At 43.9% G+C, this 18,276-nt stretch overlaps 1 protein-coding gene across 1 annotated transcript in view; it reads left to right on the top strand.

The window, feature by feature from the left end:
* The window catches only part of nploc4 (NPL4 homolog, ubiquitin recognition factor), a 69,639-nt gene that overhangs the window by 30,886 nt on the left and 20,477 nt on the right, over positions 1–18,276 (top strand). The window contains exons 11-13 of the mRNA XM_068058216.1: positions 6,875–7,001; positions 7,493–7,653; positions 12,945–13,016. Coding sequence (XP_067914317.1) covers positions 6,875–7,001; positions 7,493–7,653; positions 12,945–13,016 — 360 coding nt within the window. The remainder of the gene's footprint in view (positions 1–6,874; positions 7,002–7,492; positions 7,654–12,944; positions 13,017–18,276) is intronic.

Genomic DNA, 18,276 nt, shown 5'->3' with positions numbered 1-18,276 from the left:
CATTTAGAACTGTCTCTCAGTATTCTAACTTTTTTTAAGTAAACAATATTTCAGGCGTGTTTGTTTTCTGAGAGAAAATTGGGCTGTTGGACTATTTCATTTTCATGCATTTCTTTGTTAAATTTTTTGTTTCAGCCATTTTGGTTTTCTCCTTTACTTGGGAGCATCTGGTACATATAGGTGACATAACGTATTTAATTTCAAATTATTTAGCAATATTCTTGATTTTCTTCCTTCAGGTTTTACCCTTTCCACTTTAAAAAAATAAGTCCGTCACTCCAGTCAATTAAAAGAAGCACTGCAACTGAAATTCACACACCACTTGTCTGTTTAATACATTACTGAGCGTGTTTAAATACATTCCACTCTATTCGTTTTTTTTTGTACTTGATCTGTTTTTCTCTTCCCTTCCTCGCCTCCCGCTTTCTTCATCCATCCCCCACTGAGTTACGGAGCATTCACATGCCACAGTGGCATTATATTTGGAAGGTAAAGTAGGTGTGAAGGTTCATTCTGGCTTTGAAGTGAAACTCTTTGCTCCAAGAATCTTGTTCTACTTCCTCCCAGTATAAGGTCAGACCTGAATTTGTATCCAGGTTGCATTTAGACTATAACTGCAGCTTGGGTGTAAAGTAAAGCTACTTCCCACCAATGTTACAGCCATAGGGTAAATGCAGGTTTAGAGCAGTATAAATCTGCTTCAACTTACCCTGATTCTGTTCAGGATCTGTCCTCCATCAAGTCTTGATATTATTATCCCACGTAAAATAATTTTTGTTTTCATTTTAAAAATATTACCTGGTTTGGCAGCTTCTTCATTGCCTGATTTAATCAAGAGCAGTATTAATAGGTGCCGGATTACAGATTTGCTAATTTGTTGAGATTAAATTAAGCGTTCTAAATTTTGACCTTTTTGGTTGAAGACTCTTTTTAGATAATGAAGTTGAGTGTGTCACACGTTGAGAAAGATAAAATGTGCACAATATTTATAATCTTAAGATGTTCTCAGTGCAAAATAAAGCAGATGAGCATGAGTGCAGAAAAGATTGCAGCTGCGTTTCCTCTTTGACATTTGCTACATTCCAGAAGTCTCTCCCAGGCAGGAATGGTAGCCAGTGCAGACATAGGATGTGCCTGTCTTTCCCTGAGTGGAGATGGATCAACTCATAACTCCACCTGAATTTTAAAATGTCGATCATGCGCAATAATATATATGATATTTACTTTATCTTCTGCAAGACATTTTTAGAATTATTTTGTACAAAATAAGGTTTGAGATGGAAAAGAGTACTCTAATTAAACCAGCCCTTATTTTGATTTTAGAGAATCCAGAAAATCAAATGTGTTGTTATTGGATGCTTTTCGCTAATAAGTAGGCGCTATAAAAGCATATACATTTATTTTTAAAATGTTTTATTCGTTTCATGGGATGTGGGCATCGCATGTTGCCCATCCTGAATTGCCCTTGAGAAGGTGGTGGTGAGCTGCCTTCCTGAACTGCTGCAATACATTGGGTGTACCCACACCAGAGTGCTGTTAGGCAGGGAGTTGCATTGATCCAGCGACCGAAGGAACGGTAATATATTTCCAAGTCAGGATGGTGTGTGGCTTGGAGGGAATCTTGCAGACAGTGGTGTTCCCATGCATCTGCTGCCCTTGTCCTTCTAGATGGTAGAGGTCGCAGGTTGCCATTGTGCATCTTGTCTATGGTACACACTGCTGCCACTGTGCGTCAGTGGTGGAGAGAGTGAATGTTTAAGGTGGTGGATGGGGTGCCAATCAAGCAGGCTGCTTTGTCCTGGATGGCATTGAGCTTCTTGAGTGTTGTTGGAGTTGCACTTATCCAGGCAAGCGGATCGTATTCCATCACACTCTGGTTTGTGCCTTATAGACGGTGGACAGGCTTTGGGGAGTCAGGAGGTGGGCTACTCACTGAAGAATTCCCTGTCCTAGACCTACTGTTGTAGACACAGTATTTATGTGGCTGGTCCAGTTCAGTTTCTGGTCAGTGGTAACTCCCAGGTTGTTGTGGGGGATTTCAGCGATGTTAATGCCATTGAATGTCATGGGGAGATAGTTAGATTCTCTCTTGTTGGAGATAGTCATTGCCTGCCACTTGTGTGTGCCACTTATCAGCCCAAACCTGAATATCGTCCAGGTCTTGCTGCACATGGACACAGACTGCTTCAGTATCTAACTTCTTGAATATACTCTAGTACTGAAACTTGGAAGAAAAGTAGTTTCAAACTAAGTTAATGACCTCAATGAATTATGTTCCTACCTTACATTCACTATCTTCCACACTGATACTGGGAGAGACAGAGTGGAGATCAAGTGCCTCCTTGTGGAGAGGTGACAAAAATCAAAGGAGTTTTATAAATAGAGGCATAGAGTAAAAGAGAAAACAAGTTTATGATAAACTTGTCACGGCAATAGTTAGGCCACAGTTAAAGATTACTGTGTACTGTTTAGAATACCCCATTATGAAAAGGACATTAATTCATGGACTGTACGATGTATATTTACCAGGATGATGCAAAGGATGAACAACTTTAGTTATGAGGAAAGACTTAAGATATTGGGACTGTTACCTTGGAGCAGGATATATTAGGAGGTTAATTCAGGGTTTTTCAAAATTTATGGCAGATTTTGATAGTCTTTTGGTTTGGATCAGTGGTGAGAGGTTATTGATTTTAAAATTTGTTAGAGAGGAAGGAAAGAGGTTCAGAAAAACATCTTTACCCAGAAGGGTATTGAAACATGAATGCTTTTCTACAAGGAGTAGTTGAGGCAGAAGGCATTGCATTTTCCAGAGTAAAGTAGATAAACATCTGAAATAGAGGCAAATAGAAGACAAAGAACAGTGGGATTAGTTTTGAATTTCTCTAGCAAGGAGCTAGCACAGTGACACAAGGCTGAATGGTCTTCTAGATCCTATGGCGATGTGGCTGGATCACTAGCATGCTTTTTTTTTATTCATTCGTGGGATGTGGGCGTCGCTGGCTAGGCCAGCATTTATTACCCATCCCTAATTGCCCTCGAGAAGGTGGTGGTGAGCTGCCTTCTTGAACCGCTGCGGTCCATGTGCAGTAGGAACAGCCACAGTGCTGTTCGGAAGGGAGTTCCAGGATTTTGACCCAGCAACAGTGAAGGAGCAGCAATTATAGTTCCAAGTCAGGATGGTGTGTGGCTTGAGGGGAACTTGCAGGTGGTGGTGTTCCCAACCATTTGCTGCCCTTGTCCTTCTAGGAGGTAGAGGTGGCAGCTTTGAAAGGTGCTGTCTAAGGAGCTTTGGTGCATTGCTGCAGTGCATTGTGTAGATGGTACACACTGCTGCCACTGTGTGTCAATGGTGGAGGGAGTGGATGTTTGTGGATGGGGTGCCAGTCAAGCGGGCTGCTTTGTCCTGGATGGTGTCGAGCTTCTTGAGTGTTGGTGGAGCTGCACCCATTCAGGCAAGTGGAGAGTATTCCATCACACTCCTCACTTGTGCCTTGTAGATGTTGGATAGGCTTTGTGGAGTCAGGAGGTGATTACTCGCAGCAGAATACCTAGCCTCTGACCTGCTCTTGTAGGCTTGTATGGCTACTCCAGTTCAGTTTCTGGTCAATGGTAACCCCGAGGATGTTGATAGTGCGAGATTCAGCGATGGTAACGCCATTGAATGTCAAGGGAAGATGGTTAGATTCTCTCTTTACAGAGATGGTCATTGCCATCTTGTGTGGCACGAATGTTACTTGCCACTTATCGGCCCAAGCATGGATATTGTCCAAGTCTTGGTGCATTTCTACATGGACTGCTTCAATATCTGAGGAGTCGCGAATGGTGCTGAGCATTGTGCAATTAACGGCGAACATCCCCACTTCTGACCTTATGATTGAAGGAAGGTCATTGATGAAGCAGCTGAAGATGGTTGGGCCTAGGACACTACCCTGAGGAACTCCTGCACTGATGTCCTGGAGGTCAGATGATTGACCTCCAAAAACCACAACTATCTTCGTTTTGCGTTAGGTATGACTCCAACCAGCGGAGAGTTTTTCCCTCGATTCCCATTGACTTCAGTTTTGCTAGGGCTCCTTGATGCAATACTCGGTCAAATGCTGCCTTGATGACGAGGGCAGTCACTCTCACCTAATCTTTTGAGTTCAGCTCTTTTGTCCATGTTTGAACCAAGGCTGTAATGAGATCAGGACCTGCGTGGCCCTGGCGGAACCCAAACTGAGCATCGCTAAGCAGGTTATTGATGAGCAAGTGCCGCTTGATAGCACTGTTGACGACACCTTCCATCACTTTACTGATGATTGAGAGTAGACTGATGGGGTGGTAATTGGCCTGAAATAAAAACAAGAAATGGTGGAAGTACTCAGCAGGTTTGGCAGCATCTGTGGAGTGAGAAGTAGAGTTAACGTTTCAGATCGGTGACCCTTCATCAGAATTGGCAGAGGCTAGGAATGTAATAAGTTTTAAGCAAGTAAAACGGGGGTGGGGCAAGAGATAACAAAAGAGAAGGTGTTGATAGGACAAGGTCACAGAGAATAACTGACTAGAAGGTCATGGAGAAAAGGCAAACGGTATGTTAATGGTGTGGTGAAAGACACAGCGTTAGTACAGAGAGGGAGTTAATTGACAGAAAACTGAACAGCCTGGCCCCAAGCACAAACATGAAAAAACAGTGGGTAGGCACAGTAGAAACAAACTAAAATAAAATAAAAACAAAAAAAAATAAAAAATAACTAAAAATAAAAAGGGGCGGTGGGTGGGGGGGTTCCCCGTCATGCTCTGAAATGATTGAACTCACTGTTCAGTCCGGCAGGCTGTAGCGTGCCTAATCAATAAATGAGGTGCTGTTCCTCGAGCTTGAGTTGATGTTCACTGGAACACTACAACAATCCCAGGACAGAGATGTGGGCATGAGAGCAGGGAGGAGTGTTGAAATGGCCAGCAACCGGAAGCTCGGGGTCATGCTTTCGAACTGAGCGGAGGTGTTCCGCAAAGCAGTCACCCAGTCTGTGTTTGGTCTCCCCAATGTAGGGGAGACCACATTGTGAGCAGCAAATACAGTATACTAAATTGAAAGAAATACAAGTAAATCGCTGCTTCACCTGAAAGGAGTGTTTGGGGCCTTGGATAGTGAGGAGAGAGGAGGTAAATGGGTAGGTATTACACCAGCTGCGATTGCAGGGGAAGGTGCCTTGGGAAGGGGACGAAGTGGTGGGGGTAATGGAGTAGTGGACCAGGGTGTCGCGGAGGGAACGTTCCCTTTGGAATGCTGACAGGGGAGGGGCAGGTGCGTTTGGTAGTGGTATCATGCTGGAGGTGGTGGAAATGGCAGAGGACGATCCTTTGGATGTGGAGGCTGGTGGGGTGGAAAGTGAGAATAAGGGGAACCCTGTTGCGGTTCTGGGGGGAAGGGTGAGGGTAGAGGTGCAGGAAATGGGCTGGACACTTGAGGGCCTTGTCAACCACAGGGCAGCGGATTCCTCGGTTGAGGAAAAAGGAAGACAGAAGCGTTGTCATGGAAGGTTGCATCATCAGAGCAGATGCGTTGGAGACGGAGAAACTGGGAGAATGGAATGGAGTCCTTAATATTCCTATAATATTCATTATAAGCCGACCGACTCCCACAGCTATCTCGACGACACTTCTTCACACCCTGCCTCCTGTAAGGACTCCATTCCATTCTCCCACTTTCTCCGTCTCCGACACATCTGCCGCAGACCCAGTCTAGCAGCAGTGTCCTTTAGGACTCGGCCAGCTCAGTCAGTCAGGGTGCTACCGAGCTACTCTTGGTGATGGACATTGAAGTCCCCCACCCAGAGTATGTTCTGTGACCTTGCCACCCTCATTGCTTCCTCCAAGTGGTGTTCAACATGGAGTACTGATCTATCTGCTGAGGGAGGGCAGTAGGTGGTAATCAACAGGAGATTTCCTTGCCCATGTTTGTCCTGATGCCATGAGACGTCATGGGGTCTGGAGTCGATGTTGAAGACAAATTTCCTACCCAACTGTATATCACTGTGCCACCACCTCTGCTGGGTCTGTCCTGCCGGTGGGACAGGTCATACCCGGGGATAGTGATGGCGGTATTTGGGACATTGTCTGTAAGGTATGATTCCGTGAGTGTGACTGTGTGTCAGGCTGTTGCTTGACTAGTCTGTGGGACAGCTCTCCCAACTTTGGTACAAGCCCCCAGATGTTAGTAGGGAGGACTTTACAGGGTCGACAGGGCTGGGTTTACTGTTGTCGTTCCAGGGCCAAGTTTGATGCCGGGTGCTCTGTCCGGTTTCATTCTTTATTGACTTTGTAGCAGTTAGATATAACTGAGTGGCCTGCTAGGCCATTTCAGAGGGCATTTAAGAGTCAACCACATTGCTGTGGGTCTGGAATCACATGTAGGCCAGACCAGGTAAGGACAGCAGATTTCTTTCCCTAAAAAGGACATTAGTCAACCAGATGGGTTTTTACAACAATTGACAATGGTTTCATGATAATTTCAGATTTATTAATTGAATTCAAATTCCACCTTCTGCTGCGGTGGGATTCGAACCCATGTCCCCAAAGCAATACCCTGGATCTCTGGGTTACTAGTCCAGTGACAATACCACTATGCCACCCCTCCCCTTTAGTAGCTGAATAAAAAGTAGCTTAGGGAGGTGCAAAGGAGCAGGGAGTAGAGAGAAGAACAATCTTGCCTATCTGCAAGCAGCTGCTGATCCTAAGCTAAATACATTAAAGTGATAATTCCACTGGTTTGAGCTTACAGCATGAGGCTATTTTGACACCGACATTCAAAAAAATTCAAAATAGCTGTATTTATGTTGTTGATAACGTATGCTTGGAATTTTTAATTGATAGTTTTATTTTTCTCTGTTAGGATGCGCATTTCCTAAGTGCAGAGGAGTGTATCACAGCAGGAGATTTCCAGAATAAGCATCCCAACACTTGCCGTCTATCTCCTGATAATCATTTTGGATCCAAATTTGTTACCGTCTTAGCAACAGGTATGGTTTGATGCTGATTGTGATCAAATCTCAGCTTATGAAAAATAATGCGAAATAGGGAATACAGTCTGCACCACTTACAGCAGGGACGTTCATGCAAACGCAATTTGCCTGCTAAATGCAAAGCCCAGTATAACACCTGAAGAAAGTTTATTTTCTCTCTTCCAATAGCAAGCTTCTTGCAGCTCCCTGATTTCCAGCTGCTTCGATGGGAGTGGATCAGGTGTTGGTGAAAAGCTTTTGTGTCTGCAATGGTGACTGGATATGTCCAGATTTTAAAAAATGTGAATATGTCAACTTTACAAGAACAAACATTTGCTTTTTGCAAAGTCAACATTTTCACTTTATTTGGGTCAGAAATGTGACACGGAGCAAGTGCACTGATATAAGGAAGTGAGCTGGAATGGAAATCTTAAAACAATATTGTCTGCTGTCTCACCTAAACATCATGCATATTTCCCATTGCAAATTTGTGTTCTTCCTTTCCTTAGGTGGCCCAGATAATCAGGTTCATTTTGAAGGTTACCAGGTTTCCAATCAATGTATGGCCCTTGTAGGTGATGACTGTTTTCTGCCATGCAGAGATGCACCAGAGCTGGGATATGTAAAGGAGTCTTCTAGTGAACAATATGTTCCAGATGTTTTCTATAAGGTAACTATCTAACTGACTGTGCTGTGACACATTGCAAACTATAGGGCAGCTTCAGTCCAAACAAATGCAATAAATAGTTTAAATCAATTTGACACATTTATTATTACCTGTTTGGTACCACAGTAAGCCTTATAAATTGTGGAAAGAAGGTATAAAAGGCAGTGGATATTACAGGTCATTGAGATTGGAAGCAATGGAAAGAAATCTCCAAAAGAGATAAAAGCAATGACAATCTGATGTAGTGTTTGGCTTTGTGATCATGTTTGCAGAAGATTGTTGTTCAGCCAAATACAGGGCCTTGTCCACTCAAAATATCCTAGGCATTCATTCCATTGAGAGGCTGAACCAGACTGATTGCAACCTTGATGTCCTATTTGAACTGGAAATGAACTACCAACCCTATATCCTTTCCACCTCTGTAATATTGCCCATCTCCACCCTTGAATCTGTTCAGTTGCTGCTGGTACCATCATCCATGTCTTTGTTACCTCTAGATGCAAATATTTCAGTGCTTTCCTAGAGGGCGCCTCACCTTGCACGATCCATAAATGTGAGCTCATTCAAAGCTCTGCTGGCTATATCCTAACTTGCACCATGTCCCATTCACATATCACCTCTGTTCTTGCTCAGTTAAATTGGCTTTCGGTTGGGGAACATCTCTATTTTTAAAGTTCTTATTCTTGTTTTCAAATCTCTCCATGGCCTTGCCTTTCCCTATCTCTAACCTCCTTCAGCTGTCAGATCTCTGCATTCCTTCAATTCTGGCTTCTTGCACATCCCTGATTGTCTTCGCTCCAACATTGGCTGTGCCTTCAGCTGCCTAGGTCCTAAGCTCTGGAATTCCCACCCTAAACCTCCATCTTTTCACCTCTGCTGCTTTAGGACATGCCTAAAAACCTGCCTCTTTGACCAATCTTTTAGTCACCTGTCCTAATATCTTCCTTTGTGGCTCAGTGTCAATTTGTTTGATCACTCCTGTGAAGTACCTTGGGTTTTACTATGTTAAAGGTGCTATATAAAGGTGCATGTTTTTGTATAGAATTTTACTGCACAGTAGTAGGCCATTCAGGCCATCCTGTCCAAGTACATATCTAATTCCCTTTTGAAATTTACTATTGAATCTCCTTCCACCACCCTTTCAGGCAATGCTTTCTAGATCATAACTTGCTGTGTTTTTTAAACTCCTCTCATCTCTCTGGTTCTAAAGCCAATTATCTTAAATCTGTCTCCTCCAGTCACTGGAAACAGTTTCTCCTTATTTATTGTGTCAAAATCCATCATAACTTTGAACACCTCAATCAGACTTCCCCTTAACTTTCTCTACTCTAAGAAGAACGATCCCAGCTTCTCTAGTCTCTCCATGTAACTGAAGTTCCTCATCCCCGATGTATTTCTGGTAAATCTCCTCTGCACCATATCCCACGCCTTGATATCCTTCCTAAAATATGGAACCCTGTACTCTCCTGGTTCCATTTTTATTCCTCCAGCCACAGCCAGAGAAACACCTGTAATGGCTTCTCTTACTGCTTCCACATAGTTATCTTCAGTGTCTCCCAAGCAATGTTCTTTCTCAGCTGTACAGCAACCCAAAAGTTCCTACACAGGCTGCGCACAAGTCAACAATTTTAAATTAACCCTGTGTGTGTGGTCGCGCAAACAAAATTTAAAGGGGCTGTGCACTTAACCAAATCGCCTAGGCACTCCAAAAAAAAATTATAGAACGTTGCTCTCAAGGATCCATCGTTGGCCCTCCCCTATTTCTCATTGTATGCAGCCCCTCGGTGACTTCATCTAAAGACACCGTGTCAGTTTCCACATGTAAACTGACTTCTGATCTGGGGGAGACAGTGCACAGTGGTAATGTCAGTGGACTGGTAATCCAGAGGTCCAGGCTAATTCCCTGGGGTCACAGGTTCAAATCCCAACGTGGCAGCTGGTGGAATTTAAGCAACTAATTAATCTGGAATTGAAAGTTAGTCTCAGTGGCGCAGTGGTTAGCACCGCAGCGCCTCAGCTCCAGGACTCGGGTTCAATTCTGGGTACAGCCTGTGCGGAATTTGCAAGTTTTCCCTGTGACTGCGTGGGTTTTCACCGGGTGCTCCGGTTTTCTCCCACCGCCAAAGACTTGCAGGTGATAGGTAAATTGGCCGTTGTAAATTGCCCCTAGTGTAGGTAGGTGGTAGGGAATATGGGATTACTGTAGGGTTAGTATAAATGGGTGGTTCTTGGTCAGCACAGACTCAGTGGGCCGAAGGGCCTGTTTCAGTGCTGTATCTCTAAATAAAATAAATAATGGTGCCATGAAACTGTCATAGCCCATCTGGTTCACTAATGTCCTTGAGGGAAGGAAATCTGCATCCTTACCTGGTCTGACCGACATGTGACTCCAGACCCACAGCAATGTGGTTGACTCTTAACTGCCCTCTGAAATGGCCTAGCAAGCGACTCAGTTTAATTAGGGATGGGCAACAAATGCTGGCCTTGCCAGTGAGGTCCACATCCCAGGAAAAGAATTTTAAAAAACACCTAGATCTCCCTCACCACCACCTTTCTCGAGCTCTCCACTGTCTTAAATTGTCAGATTGCTTGCCCAGATGAGCAGAAATTCCCTCCAGCTAAATATTGGGAACACTGAAACCATTGTCTTCAGTCTCTGCCACAAACTCTATTCCCTAACCACGGACTCTATCCCTCTCCTTGGCAACTGTCTTTGACTCTGAAGTGAACTTCCGAGAACACAAGTGCACTGGCACTAAGGCCGGCACTTCCATCTCTGTAACGTTGTCAGCCTTCCTTAGCTCAGTTGCTGCTGAAATTCTCATCCATGCCTTTGTTACCTCGAGGCTTGGCTAATCCAATGCACTCCTAGCTGGCCTCCCACTTTCTACATTCCATACACTTCAGCTGATCCAAAACTCTGCTTACCGTGTCCTAATTTGCCCCATGTCCTGTTCACCCATCACCTCTGTGTTCGCTGGCCTACATTGGCTCCCAGTTAAGCAACACCACGATTTAAAAATTCTTATCATTGTTTCGAAACCCTCCTTATTTTGACCCTGCCCATCTCTCTCATCTTCTCCAGCCTCAGATCTCTGTGCTCCTCCAATTCTTGCGTATCTCTGATTTTAATCACTCCACCATTGGCGGTGGTGCCTTCAGTTGCCAAGTCCCTAAGCTCTGGAATTCCTTCCCTAAACATCTTTGTATCTCTACCACTTTTTCCTCCATTAAGATGCTCTTTAAAACCTACCTCTTTGACCTGTTGTATTATCTCATGTGGCTCGGTGTCAAATTTTGTTTGATAGAAGGGTAGTAAATTTTGTTCGATAGAAGGGTAGCAAGGATAATCCAGGAAATTATAGGCCGGTGAGCCTTACGTCAGTGATAGGGAAATTATTAGAGAGGATTCTTCGGGACAGGATTTACTCCCATTTGGAAACAAATGAACTTATTAGCAAGAGGCAGCATGGTTTTGTGAAGGGGAGGTCATGTCTCACTAACTTGATTGAGTTTTTTGAGGAAGTGACGAAGATGATTGATGAAGGAAGGGCAGTGGATGTTGTCTACATGGACTTCAGTAAAGCCTTTGACAAGGTCCCTCATGGCAGACTGGTACAAAAGGTGAAGTCACACGGGATCAGAGGTGAGCTGGCAAGGTGGATACAGAACTGGCTTGGTCATAGAAGACAGAGGGTAGCAGTGGAAGGGTGCTTTTCTGAATGGAGGGCTGTGACTAGTGGTGTTCCGCAGGGATCAGTGCTGGGACCTTTGCTGTTTGTAGTATATATAAATGATTTGGAGGAAAATGTAGCTGGTCTGATTAAGTTTGCGGACGACACAAAGGTTGGTGGAGTTGCGGATAGTGATGAGGATTGTCAGAGGATACAGCAGGATATAGATTGGTTGGAGACTTGGGTGGAGAAATGGCAGATGGAGTTTAATCCGGACAAATGTGAGGTAATGCATTTTGGAAGATCTAATACAGGTGGGAAGTATACAGTAAATGGCAGAACCCTTAGGAGTATTGACAGGCAGAGAGATCTGGGTGTACAGGTCCACAGGTCACTGAAAGTGACAACGCAGGTGGATAAGCTAGTCAAGAAAGCATACGGCATGCTTGCCTTCATCGGTCGGGGCATAGAGTATAAAAATTGGCAAGTCATGCTGCAGCTGTACAGAACTTTAGTTAGGCCACACTTAGAATATTGCGTGCAATTCTGGTCGCCACACTACCAGGAGGACGTGGAGGCTTTGGAGAGGGTACAGAAGAGGTTTACCAGGATGTTGCCTGGTCTGGAGGGCATTAGCTATGAGGAGAGGTTGGATAAACTTGGATTGTTTTCACTAGAACGACGGAGGTGGAGGGGCGACATGATAGAGGTTTACAAAGTTATGAGTGGCATGGACAGAGTGGATAGTCAGAAGCTTTTTCCCAGGGTGGAAGAGTCAGTTACTGGGAGACATAGGTTTAAGGTGAGAGGGGCAAAGTTTAGAGGGGATGTGCGAGGCAAGTTCTTTACACAGAGGGTGGTGAGTGTCTGGAACTTGCTGCCGGGGGAGGTGGTGGAAGCAGGTACGATAGGGACATTTAAGAGGCATCTTGACAAATACATATATAGGATGGGAATAGAGGGATACGGTCCCCGGAAGTGCAGAAGGTTTTAGTTTAGACAGGCATCAAGATCGGCGCAGGCTTGGAGGGCCGAATGACCTGTTCCTGTGCTGTACTGTTATTTGTTCTTAACACTTGCCTTGGGATGTTTTACTATGTTAAAGAAGCTATGTAAATACAAAAGTTGTTGTACACAATTGGAACCAATAATTCAGTTGAAGCCTAATCAGTGACTTATAAATGTTTAGCTTAACCTCCTTGCTTTTGTACTCTACGCCTCTATTTATAACAAGGATCACATAAGCTTTCAACTTGTCCTACCATATTCAAAGATATGTTTCGGTGAACACCCAGTTCTTTTTGTTTCTGTACTATTTAGTTTCTATTGCCTTTCCTCATACTTCCTTCCAGAATGCATCACTGCATTAAATTTCATCTGCCATCTTTCTGTCCATTTTACCAGTCTGTCAAAGTCCTCCTGACATCTTCTATAATCCATCTTATTTGAATACTTAATTAGCATCGCTGACAGCAGCTGTATTTTGACTAGATATGTTTACAAAACCTTATTAATGTGAATGCATTCATAAAAATAATAATTGGTAACACATTTTAGTGAAGTCCACATGGTGAAGTAAATGTATACATGTAAATTGTTCATGTGGTTTCTCTCTCATAGGATATAGACAAATTTGGTAACGAAATCACACAGTTAGCACGGCCATTGCCAGTTGAGTACCTGATCATAGATGTAAGTACAAGCTAAGATACATTTCTAATCCTGAATTTGATCAGTGCTGCATTTCATTTTTCTTGGGATACTGCAAGGGAACATTGAGGCATGGCGCAGGAACATGGCATGAGTTTATTCATGCTTGTTTGCTTCTGCTCGTACTGCAATCTGGAAATAATTAAATTGCATAAAGTGGTTTAAAAACTGGTGTGCCTAAGCAGATGCATCATGTTCCGAAGTGGATTTAATTCTATTAATGACATTTATGTTGATTTTTATTTGTTTGAGGCTGATAATCACTAAATTGGCCAGAGATATGTAGAGGTTGGGTATCACCCCACTCCCCCTACTTGGCTAAGTTATTTCAATTGCACAAATTAGATGCAGGCAATATAGATAGAAGTAATGTATCTAAATCACATGTCTCTTGAGAAAATCAGTTACCTTAATTTGTAGAATGTTCTAAACATAAATTGATTTTATTTTAAACCAGTAATTTTTTTTTATGGAGCACCTTTACCAAACATTTGCATGTATGTTTGTTTTGAAAAAAAATCAGGTGAAGAGAGTTTGAGTGAAGATGAATACTGGCTCTCCCAGTGGCAAGGCTGGTTAAGATAGTGAGTAGCTGAGGTACACAAACTAGTAAGGCACCCCTCTCAATCGTAAATTGTGCTGAAAGAGTTGAATAGGTTAGGGAAGGAGAAATTTGACCAGTTTCCCTGCTTCTGGGCGCTATCCAGCGCGTCTTGCTGTGACTGGATGTGAGGACATGATTAGGCTCGGCAGTGATGCATCATGTGCTTGAACATCCTGACATTACTCACTATCGGGTGGGGGGATGGGGTGGTCAGAGGTGAAGAATGGCTGTTGGGGCAGCTGGCACTTACGCATCCTTACCCCGACAATGAGTCAGTGTCTTTAGGAAAGAACAGAGAGAAAATTGGTTGGTCCAGTTGAATTTCTGGTCAATGGTGATCTACCCCTGTACAGAAACATAGAAAAATAGGAGCAGGAGTAGGCCCTTCGAGCCTGCTCTGCCATTCATTATGATCATGGCTGATCATCCAACTCAGTAACCTGTTCCCGCTTTTGCCCCATATCCTTTGATCCATTTAGACCCAAGAGCTATATCTAACTCCTTCTTGAAAGCATACAATGTTTTGGCCTCAACTGCTTTCTGTGGTAGCGAATTCCACAGGCTCATCACTCTGGGTGAAGAAATTTCTCCTCATCTCAGTCCTGAAAGGTTTACCCCGTATCCTTAGATTATGACCCCTGGTTCTGGACTCCCCCACCATTGGGAACATCCATCCTGCATCTACCCTGTCAAATCCTGTTAGAATTTTATAGGTTTCTGTGAGATCCCCCCTCACTTGCCTGAACTCCAGCGAATATAATCCTAACCGACTCAATCTCTCCTCATACATTAGTCCCGCCATCCCAGGAATCAGTCTGTTAAACCTTCGCTGCACTCCCTCTATAGCAAGAACATCCTTCCTCAGATAAGGAGACCAAAACTGCACGCAATATTCCAGGTATGGCCTCACCAAGGCCCTGTATAATTGCAGCAAGACATCCCTGCTTCTGTACTCTAATCCTCTCGCTATGAAGGCCAACATACCATTTACCTTTTTTACTGCATGTTGCACCTGCGTGCTTACCTTCAGCGACTGGTGTACGAGAACACCCAGGTTTTGCTGAATATTCCCCCCTCTCAGTTTATAGCCGTTCAGATAATCTGCCTTCCTGTTTTTGCTACCAAAGTGGATAACCTCACATTTATCCACATTATACTGCATCTGCCATGCATTTGCCCACTCACTCAACTTGTCCAAATCACTCTTAAGCGCCTCTCCATCCTCCTCACAACTCACCCTCCCACCCAGTTTTGTGTCATCTGCAAATTTGGAGATATTACATTTAGCTCCCTCATCTAAATCATTAATATATATTGTGAGTAGCTGGGGTCCTAGCACCGATCCCTGCGGTACCCCACTAGTCACTGCCTGCCATTTGGAAAAAGACCCATTTATCCCTACTCTTTATTTCCTGTCTGCCAACCAATTTTCTATCCATTGCAATACACTACCCCCAATCTCATGCACTTTAATTTTTCACGCTAATCTCTTATGTGGGACTTTGTCGAAAGCCTTCTGAAAGTCCAAATAAAGCACATCCACTGGCTCCCCCTCATCAACTCTACTAGTTACATCCTCGAAGAATTCTAGTAGATTTGTCAAGCATGATTTCCCTTTCGTAATTCCATGCTGACTCTGCCTGATTCTACTACTGTTCTCCAAGTGCTCTGTATAAAATCTTTGATAATGGACTAGAATTTTCCCCACTACTGACGTCAGGCTGACTGGTCTATAATTCCCTGCTTTCTCTGTACCTCCCTTTTTAAATAGTGGGGTTACATTAGCTACCCTCCAACCAGTAGGAACTGTTCCAGAGTCTATAGAATCTTGGAAGATGACCACCAATGCATCCAGTATTTCCAGGGCCACTTCCTTAAATACTCTGGGATGCAAAACATCAGGCCCTGGGGATTTATCGGCCTTCAGTCCCATCAATTTCCCCAACGCCATTTCTCTGTTGACACTGATTTCCTTCAGTTCCTCTCTCACCTAAGCCCTGTGTTCCCCAACATTTCTGCTATGACATTTGTGTCCTCATTTGTGAAGTCAGAAACAAAGTATGCATTTAGTTGGTCAGTCATTTCTTTGTTCCCCATAATAAATTCCCCTGATCTGACTGTAAGGGACCTACATTTGTCTTCACCAATCATTCTCTCTTCACATACCTATAGAAACTTTTACAGTCAGTTTTTATGTTCCCCGCAAGCTTGCTCTCGTACTCTATTTTCCCCTTCCTAATCAATCCCTAGGTCCTCCTTTGCTGAATTCTAAATTGCTCCCAATCCTCCGATCTGTTGTTTATTCTGGCGAATTTATATGCCTCTTCCTTGGATCTAATGCTATCTCTAATTTCTCTTGTAAGCCATGGTTTGGCTACCTTTTCCGTTTTACTTTTGCGCCAGACAGGGATAAACAATTGTTGCAGTTCATCCATCCACTCTTTAAATGTTTGCCATTGCCTATCCACCGTCATCCCTTTAAGTAACGTTTCCCAATCCGTCATAGCCAACTCGTGCCTCATACCTTCGTTGTTTCCTTTCCTAAGATTCAGGACCGTCATCTCAGAATCAACTACGTCACTCTCCATCTTGATGAAGAATTCTATCATATGTTGATAGTAGGGGGGCTTGGTGGTAGAAATGCCATTGAATGTCAAAGGGAGGTGATTAGGTGTTCTCTTGTTGGAAATGGTCATTGTCTTGCAAAGTTCCTATTCTGCTGTAGAGCACCAATTATCAAGAATATGTAGATATTAAATGATAACGTTTGTATGTTTTTAAGCCTAAAATTGTACTCTATTATTCCCAAAGGCTTTGTTCTGGGTAATCAATCCAACAAGTTAAAATGTCTGACAAGCAAAATTGGCAACAAAACATACAAACCCAAAAGAGTTTGCCATTGGTTGGGTAATTGCCAAATCATCCACTAAGAGCTATTTGTTCTTATTTAAATATACTGAATTAATTATTTTAACTTGTTGAATTGGTCACTGAGTTGCAAAGTAGTGCTATGTTTTTGCTACAAAAACAAAAAGTGCTGGAAATACTCATCAGATCTAGTAGCATCTTCTCTCTCTAGAGAGAAGCAAAGTTTAACATTTAAGCTCTGTAACCTTTTGATCAGAACTGGCAAAGGTTAGAAAAGATTTAGGTTTTAAGCAAGTGAAGGGGAGGGGGTGGGGGAGAGAACAAAGGGGAAGATGTTTGATAGGGCAGGAGAGATTAGATAACAAAGCTGTCCTGGGACAAAGGCAAAGAGTGTGTTGATGCTTGTGGTGAAAGGCAAAGCATTAGTTTAGAGAGAGTGTTAATAGTAACTCTGACTACATGAAAAGCAGGCACATAGTTAAAAAATAAAATATTTTTTAAAAGCCCATTCATGCTCTGAAGTTATTGAACTCAATGTTGAGTCCACAAGGCTGTAGAGTGCCTAATTGAAAGATTAGGTGCTGCACCTCGAGCTTGTGTTGATGTTCACTGGAACACTGGAGCAGGCCAAAGACAGAAATTTTGGCATGAGAGCAGGGAGGTGTGTTGAAATGACAAGCAACCGGAAGCTTGGGGTCGTGCTTTCGGACTGAGCGGAGGTGTTCAGCAAAGCCGTCACCCAATCTGCGTTTGGTCTCCCCAATGTAGAGGTGACCTCATTGTGAGCAACGAATACAGTATACTAAATTGAAAGAAGTACAAGTAAATCGCTGCTTCACCTGAAAGAGTATTTGGGGCCTTGGATAGTGAGAAGAGAGGAGGTAAAAGGGCAGATATTGCACCTCCTGCAACTGCAGGGGAAGGTGCCATGGGAAGGGGACGAGGTGTCGCATCACGCTGGAGGTAGTGGAAATGGCCAAGGATGATCCTTTGGATGTGGAGACTGGTGGGGTGGAAAGTGAGGACAAGGGTAACCTTGTCGTGGTTCTGGGAGGGAGGGGAGGTCACGAGGGCAGAAATGCAGGAAATGGGTCAGACACACATCTCCAGAGGAGTTGAGATCAGTGACAGTCCTGTGGACAGTAGCTTGATGTTCGGTGGTGGGGTCATCGTCCAGGGGGAGGTAGAAAAAGTGTCTGAGAGTTGGAACTTAGCCTCGGCAAGGTGGAGGTCAGTGCGCCAGACAACAACAGCACCACCCTTGTCTGCAGGTTTGATCACAATGTTGGGGTTAGATGTGAGAAAACGGAGTGCAGCAAGTTCAGAGGGAGATGGGTTAGAGTGAGTAAGAGGAGCAGAGAAATTGAGACGGCTGATCTCGCGCCGACAGTTCTCATTGAGAAGATCAAGAGTGGGTAAGAGGCCAGAGGGAGGGGTCCAGGTGGAGGGAGAATGCTGGAGGTGGGTGAATGGATCTGCTGGTCGGGAAGAGGACTCCTGGTCAATGAAGTGAGCATGGAGGCAAGGATACAGCTGAGTCCTTTGCTGAGTACAGATCGTTCAGCATCAGCAAGGGGAAGGTCAGAGGGTATCGTGAATACACGGCAGGGGGTCAGATCAGAAGGGCTGGGGTCAGAGGGAAGTGAAGGGGAAGAAGGATCTGGAGGGGCATTAGTCCCCATCAGCTGCTGGAGCTTGCATTCCTTAACACCTGAAAGGAAGAAAAAAAGTTTTTTGTTAATGCGTCGGATAAGACGAATGATGCAATGA

Source organism: Heterodontus francisci, chromosome 26, assembly GCF_036365525.1.
Source record: "Heterodontus francisci isolate sHetFra1 chromosome 26, sHetFra1.hap1, whole genome shotgun sequence".
Taxonomy (NCBI): Eukaryota; Metazoa; Chordata; class Chondrichthyes; order Heterodontiformes; family Heterodontidae; genus Heterodontus; species Heterodontus francisci.
This window is presented reverse-complemented; position numbering and strand designations above follow the sequence as displayed.